The sequence below is a fragment of the Myotis lucifugus genome, unplaced genomic scaffold (assembly GCF_000147115.1).
Source record: "Myotis lucifugus unplaced genomic scaffold, Myoluc2.0 scaffold_543, whole genome shotgun sequence".
NCBI classification, from domain to species: Eukaryota; Metazoa; Chordata; class Mammalia; order Chiroptera; family Vespertilionidae; genus Myotis; species Myotis lucifugus.
Genome location: NW_005871591.1, coordinates 1 through 11,610, shown reverse-complemented (window position 1 = coordinate 11,610; position 11,610 = coordinate 1). Strand labels below are relative to the sequence as shown.

Genomic DNA, 11,610 nt, shown 5'->3' with positions numbered 1-11,610 from the left:
TCCTGTCCTTGTCCTGAAAATGCCCCATGGGACTGCCAGCGCGGCTTGTGGGGGGCGGGAGGCCCGGACGAGAGCACGGATGAGAAGCACTTCACAATGGGGCTCCTTAGACATGGAGGCCCCTCCCTGCAGGACCTTCGGGGTTCAGGGAGGGCCGGACTCTGCGGGGAGACAGTGGGTGTGTGGTATGGCCCCAGTGCATGGCAGGGAGAGCTCTGCGGGCAGGTGGGCTCCCAGCAGCCCAGCCCCCCTCCCCCCCAGGAGGCTCCTCAGGCTCACACCACCGCAGGGGCCCTCCTTTCTGGTTCTTGGGAGAAAACAATGGCATTGCGGTATTTTCATCTTTAACGCGGCCCTCTTTCCCCCTCCTCTCCTCTTCCAGCCATGCGGACTGAGGACAGGGCGCATTTTTGAGGTTTGCAAGTCTTCCTTCAAACAGAGGAAGACATGTGGCGGGTGTTTCGTTCCACAGGCCGTGGCCAAACCCTGTGTCTGTCCTTCTCACTCTGTTCAGTTTTGTGATGTCGCCACCTTCAACCCTTGGGAGGCAGAGTGGTGCGTGTAGGTGTTAAGTCTGTGCCGTTTTCTTCAGCCTAAGGACGCACATTTTAGAATCTATGATTAGGTGGGCATTTTCCCACGATGTCACATAAGGAACGAGAAGTGTGAGTTAAACTTGGGGTTCCAGACTCCAGGTACCCCACTGGCATCCCCCCTCCGGGGCTGCCCTGACCGCCCCCGCTGAGCTGGACCCTCGGCCCCAGTTGGGTTCGCGTGGGGTGTCGTGGCTGACGCCGCTCTCGCCTGCTGGTCTCGGTCACTGAGGGCGGGTTCTCACCTCACACTTGTCTTGCTCCGGAGCCTGGTCTGTGTGGGCCACTGAGTGAGAGTCGGCTGTAGGAGGAATGGGGAGGGGACAGGGAAAGGAGGGAGAGAGAAGACCATGACGAGAGCTTTTCTTTTTGTTGTTTTTTGCTGCATAATGACCCCTGAGTCCGCAGGCAGATGCTCTATCCACTGAGCCAAACCGGTTAGGGCGAGAGCCAAATTTTTTAAACTTAAAACTATATAGGTAGGTACATTGTTATTAACTTAATTAGGGTACTCCTAAGGCTTAGGAAGAGCCACACTCAAGGGGCCAAAGAGCCGCATGTGGCTCGCGAGCCACAGTTTGCCGACCACTGACCTAAGAGAACACTTTTGGAGAGTCAAGCTGAACGAAAGAACCTCTAAGTGTGACCCGTGGGGTACAGTTAAGTTCCTTGCGATGATAAACTGTTTGAATAGGAGGATGGCTCGATGAAATTAAAGACTCAGGAAGAGCTATGGAGACCTAGGCAAGATCCTGTAAGGAATTGCGTAGGAATATCCCAGGGCTCTGAGCCTCGGGAGTGGGAGGAAAGCAACAGTGGGCCCTGCTGGACAGGCACGGCCAGTGAGCGCCCTTTTCTTAGGTGACTTGTCAGGAGGCGGAATGGCGGGCCGTGTCCTCGGGGAGAGAACAGTGGGCGGATTTGCCACTATCGTTCCTGTTTTGCTTCCTATTATCAAGGAAGATTGTTTAAGATATAAACTCAGCCGAGGGCAGAGCCCTTAGAGAAATGGACATGGGGTGGCTTGTAGAACGCAAGCCTGTTACCTCATAGGGCTTCATTCTGTGAATCCTCTGCAAACATTTGGGCGTTTGACCTTGGGAAGGATTTAAACCAGAAGCACGTTTTTATGATGCCTCTTCCCTGACTCATGAAGTTAGCCCTGATATTGATTGAGCTTTGGCAGGTCATCATTGAGCATTCTGCATGAATGGTGCGCCCTGTCTGTGACCACAGCGTGAATTATGACAGGCACTCTGGAAACAGACATATGGGGGTGGGGGTGCGGCAGGGTCTAGAGGACGCATTCCCGAGTATGTTGCTAATGGGACAATAAAAATAAAGAAGTCTACTTTTTTACTTCATTTTTTACTTAGTTTGTATCATAAAGGCCATTTGCAAAATCTTAAATAATAGTCGTATAAGATAAAGAGAGATTTTAAATGTTCCCATTTAACAAGTTGTGTACATGGTTTAGTTTGATTTAAATTAAAGCATTATTTGTAAATGAATATTCTGGTTTGGGCCTCAGAGAGCAATGGCTCTCATGACCTGATGTTTACCATTCTCACCATTTACTCTCTAAGCAACAGGCCAGCCCAGATGTCATGATTTCTGCCTTCTGATTCTCGGTGGCGAGGTGCAAGCACATCCAAATAATACAATGGAGACTTACAGTTTCATGCCATCTGCTAAAAATAAGACTATATACCCATCATGTGTTCACTTTCTAACATTTTCTAATTACCAGAGACATTTTGAGGTGCGAGGCAAGAATTTCAACCACATAAAAGTCATTATATGCAGCATCTTGAGTCAGAGTTAGAGAATTATCATTTTTATGTTCCTCCTTAACCTTATTTTCCCACATCCTTGCTTAGTGCCTTTAACCAGTGGCCCATTCTGTTTGCAAAAGAAATAGCATCTGAGCCACACTGGGAAGTCTACGTCAGACCCCGGGGTCTGGGAGGGGAGCTCCGTCGGCTGCCCACCTCCTCAGGCCGCTCACGTGCCCACGGAGACACTCCTGCTACTCCTGGTAGAAGGAGAACATGTTACAGGAATTGCTTTAGCTATTGATTTTTTAAAAATTGAAAGGCTGCCATAGCCACCCTTGCTGCTGTGACCCTTCTAGAAACACTGGAGCGAATCCTGGGATTGGTGGGTTGTCCTTTGGGAAATGCTGCCTCTTCAGTCCTGAGCTCCCATCCTCCCGTTGTTCCTTGGGCCGGAGATTGCAAAACCTTGGTTGTAGGGCCAGGAAAGACGGTAAATGAGTGAGCGGAGGAGGGCGGGGTTAGGGCAGGCCCAACCCGAGTCATAGAAGGTGGATGAGTATGTGCCATGCTCACGGGAGAGACCAGGAGGTAAGATTTGGAATCTCTTAAGGTTTATGAGAAGGTGCTGTGTTAAATACAGTGTCGTACTCCAGAAGAGGAGAATGACAGGCCCTGACTGAAATGCTCACTGTGCTCGTCAAGTTAGAGAGTGATGAGTTCTGGGAGTCAGGGGAGGGGCAGTTATCCATAATAATAAAAACATAATATGCTAATTAGACCGGACGCCCTTCCAGGCGAAGCCTGGGCTGCAGCCCTGGGATCCAGGCAGCCACCGCGGCTGTGAGGGAAGGATCCAGGCAGCTGCCGTGGCTACGAAGGCCTACTGTTGCACGAATTTTGTGCATCAGGCCTCTAGTTTTGAATGAAAACCTCTCCTTTTGGTTTTCATACCTGCCAACCCTCCCTACGTTCTTTCCTTCTATACACAGAGCTTAATGAGCCTAAACGTAGCACATTCCCTTTTGAAAATGTACATTCAGTCCCTCTAGTTCATAAGCTACATGTCCAAGGTTCTGTGTCCGGAACAGTCACTCTACTTATGCTTTAAGTAGAGAAGTTGTAAGGGAGATGCAGGTGGTCTTTGAGGAAACTTTATGTTCAGAAACTGAGTTCCCTTCTTTATGGTTTAAAATTTATATATATATTTGAAATACAAAGCAATCTTTGAAGTAGGCTAGAAGCCAGCTAAAGCCACATGGTCACAGAGCAGGCTCTTTGTAAACACCAGTGACTGGGGGAGGGGCTGAAGGGGACGGTGTTCTGTGGGTGTCCACTCACCGTGTTCTGAACTGGCTGTAAGTGTTCTGAGGGCTGCGTAGCTTTGCCATTCAAGGTAATGGGGGAGGTCATCTTTCTGTTTACCTACTGCTACAAAAAAAGGCTTCTGGTTCAGAAAATTAGAGGAGCACGTGAAATTTAAACACGAATATAAAACAAGTCTCTGAAATATTCCCCTTGAGTGTTGGTATTAATTATTACAGGAGAATTTTAACCTCAGAACCCAAGCCTCAGCTTCTGGACCTCGAATCTGAACCAAATGACGAAAGAATTTGTTCATAGAATATTTTAAATTTCACTTTAGTTGTTTACACAAAATACAGAGGCTCAGTGGCCTTGTACTAGCCTACTAGGTTTTTATCATCTAGAGAGGCTGCAGAGTTACAAAGGCTTTTGATGATCTTGAAGGAAAAATTTTGAAGAGTAAATATGACTTTTTAATATCCTGGCAGGAGAAATATTTTAAAGGTAACACTCAAGCTTACTTTTCAGAAAGAATTGCTTTTTTATTTAAATACTAGAGGCCCAGTGCACAAAATTAGTGCACGGGGGAGGGGGCGGGGGAAGGGGTTCCTCAGCCCGGCTTGCACCCTCTTGCAATCCCAGACCCCTTGGGGAATGTCTGACTGCCGGTTAGGCCCAAGCCTGTGGGACATCCCTCTTACAATCCAGGACTGCTTGCTCCTAACCACTCACCTGCCTGCCTGATCGCCCCTAACCACTCTGCCTGCCTACCTGATCTCCCCTAACCGCCTCTGCCTCAGCCCTCCTGCCACGGCTTAGTCCAAAAGGATGTCCAGAATGACATCCAGAAAGTTGTTCGGCTGCCCGATCTAATTAGCATATTATGCTTTTATTATTATAGACAATAGCCCCCTTGGTAGGTTCCAAGACCTCCATTGGATGCCTGAAACCAGGATCAGTACCGAGTCCTGATATACTAGGTTTTGTTTTCTCTACACAAACATACCTATTGTAAAGTTTAATGCCTTTTCCATCTTAACTAAGAATTGTCGCACACTATGGCTACAATTTTTGCGGTTTGACTTGCGACAGCAAAGCTAGCACGTATTTCTTTAGCCTTTTCACAATTTAATGGCTAGAAGAATCGGTCTTACTGTAGGTCTTAGCAACCACAACATCCAATTTATTTCTTAGTAAGTTGAGAACTTTCACTTTTTTCCTTGAAAGAAGCACTTTATGGCATATCCGAATTACGAGCCTCACTCCTCTGTCGCTTTGGGACCATGAGTAGTGAAATAAGGGCGACTTGAACGTGGCCTGAGACACCTGGCAGTCCATCTGATCACCAAGGCGGCTACTAGGTGACCACTGGGCGGGTGTACATGCAGCATGGAGACGCTGGACAAAGAAGTGATTCAGGGCCTGGGCGGACGGAGCGGGATGGAGCAGGAAGGTGCGAGATTTAAAATGTGAATTGTCGATTTCTGGAATTTCTCATTTAGTATTTTTGGATTACAGTGGACCATGGGTAACCAAAACCTTGAAAAGCAAAACCAAGGACTGAGGGCTACTGTAATCCCATTTATATACTTTCCTAAATGCAATTTTCTAGGAAAATTGTTTATACAAAGACAGTAGCTTGAAAAACTGTTCAAACTTTTATTTCTGGGCTGTGTTTCCATTATTTCATTTCTTGGTACAAAGAGCAATTATTTTCATGTTTTCACCTGAGCACATACAGACTTGTCTACCTGTCTTCTCATTTAAAAGAGAAAACCCCGAGAGTGCCCTCATGTCCACATTGCTTCAGCTACATCTGTCACAAAGATTCCCTGTACAGTGTCCTTAATTCAGATAGTGCTGAGTGGCACCGATGTTTTTAATGGAAGTGAGAGTAGGTAAATTAAAATTTTTATTCACTAGCGCAGGAACGCTAGCACATAACTCCTCTCAGAATAATACAAATGAGGAACTTGTCTAGGATTTGTGAAATAAAACTAAAATGTCCCACTCATATTGTGGAGTGGGGCAGAATGAGGGATGAGGGTGGCAAGTTGATAATAATGAAAATAGGGAAAGAAAAAGAAGGAAAGAAAATGAGGAATAAAAGGGAAAGATGCAAGAGAAATGGAAGGGGAGGAGAGAAACATGGGGGCTATCATTATTCATTCATTCTTTTATTCATGTGCAAATATTTATTTTGTGCCCAATGTGTGAGGCTCTGGGAATTTTAAGCAGAGAATCAAACTAGTCCTTGTGTTCTTCTGGTGGATAAAATTGCCATCCCACCCACTGAACTGACGGAAAAGAAGGTGAAAAAGTTGACCTAGAATGGAGAGAAAGGATGCGCAGTGGTATGAGCAGGACATACAGAGACTTGGTGCCCAAGGACAAGAGAGATGGACGATGAACTTCTCCTCCTTCTCGTGGCACAGAACTGCGTCCCCTTCCCCTCACAGCGCCTGTGTTCTGTTTCTGTTCTCATCCTGTTCAGGATAATGACACCCCCAACCCCCCTGGGCATATTGAGGGTCACACCCATGTAACCATCCATCTATCAGAACAAATGTGTGCTGGTCACTTCATGTGCCGGGCACAGTGGGAGACCCGGGAACAGTGGTCAGTGAAACGCTAGCATTGCCTTCTGGGCATTTCACAGTCTAGTTGTGTATGGTGTCCAGGAAACGGGTGGGTAATGGTCCAGTGTGATACATGCTCTAAAAGGTGAGGGCCTGGGAGGAGGGGCACCTCTAATACTTTCAACAAGAAAGATAATTTTTTTTTCTCTAAAGTCAGCTACATCTGGGGATCAGGTGAAGTTCCTGGAGGAAGAGACAGCTAAGTTAACACGGTAGCCCCTTAAAAAAATAATTCCATCAGTATAGACCTATTTTGTAAAAACCTTGAATTTGCTTCACAGTTCAGAAAAAAATTCAGTTTTCATTTGATTTGAAAGTTTGCAAATTAGATCTCTTTGATCTGGTTTTTCATTGGTGGGTTGCTTCAGTTAAATTCCTGATTACACTTTTAAAATATGTATTAGCCCTGGCCGGTTTCGCTAAAAATCAATGGAAAAAATGCCCTCGGGTGAGGATTAACAAGACAAAAAAAAAGTATTCATATCCCACCCCCCAAAAAGATCATACCCATTTTTAAAAGTTTAAAGTTTCAAAAAGAAAACACAGGATTTTTTTGTTCTATATTTTTACCATCCATTTTATACATAAAAAAGTATAGGCAGTACACTGTTTCAACTTAATGTGAAACAGATGCCTTTAAAGCAGTTTAGCCAGAGCGTGTTTAAAATATGTGTATGTACACCAGTTTAGTTCCCGATTAGAAACTGCAGCGTTGTCAGACTTTTGGAGGAAAAATGCCAAATCGTGTAGCTTGCGCTGGATTTCATAAAAAGCTCTTCGGAGCAGAGGGAGAGTCTCAGGACTCGCGCTTTCTTAGACTTTGCGTCCTTTCGCAGGAACCTGCCTCCAGCCCTGACTGCGCCCTCCAAGCCCAGTGGCGCTGGCCCAGTCTCGCTCGCACGTCGGCGAGGCCTTCCTCCCAGCTCTCAAAGCCCCTGTGCCTTTCAGCCTTCTGTAATTTTTTAATTTGTACACAAGCTTCCTAAGTAATTAATTCCCTTTGGCAAATGCAAGGAAGACAGGGTGCAGCGGCCCATGTTCTGGTTCGGGGCTGCTGTCCGCTGTGGGCCGGGAGCTGCGGCCCTGGGCGGTCCAACCTTGTCCAGGGTATCCGCTTCTGGTGTTGACCCCCAGAAACCACTGGCTGCGCCATGTCTGGCCGTGGCCTCTGAAATCAACTTAAGAAAACATATGTAACTTGACGGGAGAGGGCACACGGAAACCCCAGGCCCGGTGCTGGCTGGCGCCTGGCTTTTTACAGGATGTTGGTATGTCTGTCCTCACCCACCGATATGCTCTTACGTGCTGCCCAGGTATGTTCTTTCGCAGATGAAAAAGCATCCGGGTTTGGCTTGGACCTCGCCAAAGCTGCCAGTCAAAGGCCCGCGTTTATTTTGAGAAGTTTCTTGGGTGACTCTGCTAACCCCACTGTCCCCCTTGTTTCTGCAGTTGATCTGCAATTCCTTCACCATCTGCAACGCGGAGATGCAGGAGGTCGGCGTGGGCCTGTACCCCAGGTATGGCATTTCTCTCTGGGAGAAGCAACTTTAATCCCCACCCCCGGGCCCCAGCCTTTGGGGGGCAGTAGAAAGGCTATTGCAGCAGCTAGTTGGAGAGCCAGGCTTAAAACCCGATGATAATTTACAAGAAAACGGAAAATGTTTAGTTTAACGAAAACAACTCTATAACCCCACGTTACATGCTGTGGCAGTGCTTTTCAACCGTGTGCCTCAAGGATTTTTAGAACATGCAACACCTGACCAGTCAGGGGCACTGACCTCTTTTCCCTTCGATTCTCAGATTAAAAAATGGCAACAGCTTACACAACCATAGCCGTCTAGTGTGGCTGAATCAAAATTATATTTTTTTGTCAGATTGGCAACAAATAGATTTTTTGGTGCGCCGCAGAATTTTAGTAATCGGTTTATGTGTGCCGTGGGCGACAGAAGGTTGACAGTCACCGTGGTGTTAGCCAAGAGGCAGCCCTCAGACCTGAATTCCTTTCCCGGGAACTTGGGTTAGAAGGTGGGGCTGTGGGTGCCAATACCGCGTCAGGATGAGGTTGGTTAGTCCCCTCCCGCTCCCCAGCCTCCTGGCTGAAACACTGGGTCATTTCACCAGGCCCCCGACTGCACCACCCGTTCATTCCGTCCTTTGGCTCAGCTCACTCGAGCCCAGGGCTCCAGGAGGCCGGACACTGGCCGTCACTGAGGTGGCCTTTATCACTGAGCCACCAGCCTGTCCCCCACACGCTCTCCGTCACTCCTAGTGTCACGCCATGAGGGTCCGAATACAAACCTCATCACTGTGTAATTAATTGTGAACCTGAGAATCCCGCCTCTTCTCTTACATCTCACAAGTGTCGGACCGCAGGGCCATTGGCGCTGGCCTTGGAGAGCAGAGGGGTGCAGCCAGGTGCTCTGAGATCAGACGCCTGGCTCAAGTCCAGTCCCACTCACTAGCTGAGTCCTGGGGCAGTCACCTCACTTCCACGTGTCGTTTCTTTACCTGTGAGTGCCCCGCGTAAGAACGATCACGTGATCAAACTTGATAAACATGCTCAGCTGCTCAGAAAGTGCTTTCTACATGTAAAGGCTCACGGGCAGGTGTTCTAAGTGTTGTCAGATATGAAGGCAGCTTCAATCTAGTCCCTTCCCCGGGTGGTAAAAAAGCCACCTGCAGGGAGATGAAATCACTGGCCAGGCCCAGGGTGCACCGGGTCCAGTTAGCAAGACAACCGCAGCGTCTGTTGAGGAGGAAGGTCTATTACTCATAGTAGCTGCGACGCCCCAGCCGAGGGGGCTGCTCCTCCCGGGCTGAACAGACGAGGTCCCGTGGGAAGGTCAGCTGTGCTGGCCGCAGGGACACGGCCGTGTCCCATTACCTGTCTCGGGGGTGGGGATGTGCTTGCACGGCTGTCTTCTCCGTCTTTATATCGGGTTGTCTCACTGCCTGGTACCTAAGCAGACAACCGCTTCCTCCCCACCCCCACCCACCCCCAAAGAGGACTCAGAAAACGTGTTTATTAACAAACGTCCCCACTTAGCCTCCATCCCGGGGAGATTTCAGTGACGAGGCAGTGGCTAGTGGCCTTGCTGTGAGCGCCCCCGAGGCTCCCTGCTGGGCCCTGAGCCTCGCCTGAGCCCCTCCCCCAAGTGAATTGTATTCATTGCATGTAGATGTTGGACTCTGCTGAGCTGTGATGGTCTCCCCTTTTTTCTTCTTTCCTCCAGTATGTCTTTGCTCAATCACAGCTGTGACCCCAACTGTTCGATCGTGTTCAACGGGCCCCACCTCCTACTACGCGCCGTCCGAGACATCCAGGCTGGAGAGGAGGTAAGGAGCCCTGGTTCTCACTCCTTTCCCCCCAAGCCCCTCCCAGCCTGGTCCTTCCCTGACACTGGTGCCCGAGGGACAGCTTCTCGTTGTCCTGCCCAGGAGAAAACACGCCGCCTCCGCCCGGCCGACTTCCCCATCGTTACTCTCCAGGTTATAGCCCGGCTGACTTTTAGTCGCCGTTTTCCTGGATGGTGATGGTCCCTAGTGTATGTGTGTGAGAGGTGTGTGCGCGACAGTGTGTGTGTCCTGCACACACGACAGTTCATGCCTCATGTTTCTGCAGCTGGTCCTCATCCTTCCATGGCATGAGCCCCCGGGGCTTGCTTATCTCAGGGCCACTCCTCACATCTCCATGGTGACTCCCTTTCACTTGTATTAAGAAAGCAGATCAGCTGTAATATTTTAGGTTGTCATTGGGCCTTTACAAACTATCGGCCTGTCTGGTGATTGTTCAGGCAAAGGTGCGAAGGGAAGCAGGGCCGTGACCTCCGGCAGCGGCCTGGCCTTGACCCTCCCCTGTGTGGCCGGCCAGGCAGCCCCTGCTGATGAGGTACCGCTCAGAAGCCAGGGTCTGGGATGGGCTGCTCCCGGCTGCTGCCCGCGCCGGCACTGGGCTTGCGCAGCTGCCACCTGAACTCTGGGTTACGGATACGGACGCTGCGGAGAACCCAGTCTCCTTCTCCCCTCCCAGCTGCTAAAGTGGATGTTTATTGCGAGGAAGACAGAGTGGTCATAAGATTTTACTGCATCTATACAGCACTCGGCCAGTAAAACCCAAGTATTTGATGTAGACAAGGATTTGGCCCGATAAGACTCCCCTGCAACTGATCTTCCACTGAATAAGCTGCCGCTTACAAAGGCATTCGTGAGTTTCCCGTCTTCAGCACCAGGCCCTCGGGAGCTCTGTCAGCAATATGGTGGCAAGCGGGGGTGGGGGGTGGGGGTGGGGCACTGAGATTTGTTTCTGGGGCCGGACACGGCTTCAAGGCGGCTGAGAAAGGGAACCTGTCCATTGTCAGCAACTTAGTTTAGTTCTGAGGGGTGGCTGCTGTCCTTGATAATCATGATTATGGTGCTGATGCTGACGATGGTGGTGTTTTACTAAATTTTAAACAAAATTCTGTTTGCTTATCAAGGTTAGAAATGATTGGCATTTTCAGAAACAAAGGAGACATTTTCTGACATCTTGTTTTCTAGGCTTGCCTGCCAGGCATTCTCCTTGGTTGGTTTTCACTTAGTCGCAAACACACCTCGTCTTTTGGTGTTTATTTTACTGTTTCATGCCCTTCTCCTTCCATCTCTGGAGAGACAAGCACCACCCCTTCCTCTCGCCCCACACAAGGCGGCTCTGCCGGCATCGGGCCCTGCAGGTGCGGATGTTCTCCCCGCGGTACTTGTCCAAGCAGCTTCTCCACAGGGCGAGGTTCTCCCCTCAGCCCTCCCTGGACAAGCTTGTGCTTCTCCCGGGGGCCCGGTGGACATCCAGGGGACACCTGTGGACTGTGCAGGACTGTGCATCACTGAAGGAGGCTGGCGTCCGCTCAGTTAGGCCTGAGGCCTCCCCACCCCTGAATGCATCCTGCACCTTAAAGCTGACCCCTGGGCAGAGGCAGGGGAGAAGGAGAACCATGAGGCAAGGCATGCCGGGGTTGGTGACGAGGGGTCATTCCTTTTCATTGTGCAAATATTTGCTGTCGTTAAATTGGGTAACAAGTAAATTTAGAAAATTTGGTAATTTCAGCATCAACTCTGCATTGCAGCTTTCTTGCTCATCAGGGCCCGTCCAGTTTCCTATGTGCCATGGGGATGTGAGTACCAGCCTGAGGCCCCGTGAGGGAGGAGGCACCATGTCTGTGGCTTGGACACTCCCCGGCCTGGACCTGCTGGGTGATGGGTGAGGCGTCCTACAGGCACAGCCAGAGGTGAACAGACTCAGCCTCCGGTTTGAAACTACCAGCA

At 49.5% G+C, this 11,610-nt stretch overlaps 1 protein-coding gene across 1 annotated transcript in view; it reads left to right on the top strand.

Moving 5' to 3' along the window:
• The window catches only part of LOC102428656 (histone-lysine N-methyltransferase SMYD3), a gene marked incomplete at its 3' end in the record, with an annotated part of 399,438 nt that extends 389,790 nt beyond the window's left edge, over positions 1–9,648 (top strand). The window contains exons 6-7 of the mRNA XM_006104118.2: positions 7,762–7,829; positions 9,546–9,648. Coding sequence (XP_006104180.2) covers positions 7,762–7,829; positions 9,546–9,648 — 171 coding nt within the window. The remainder of the gene's footprint in view (positions 1–7,761; positions 7,830–9,545) is intronic.
• Between the last annotated feature and the right edge of the window lie 1,962 nt (positions 9,649–11,610).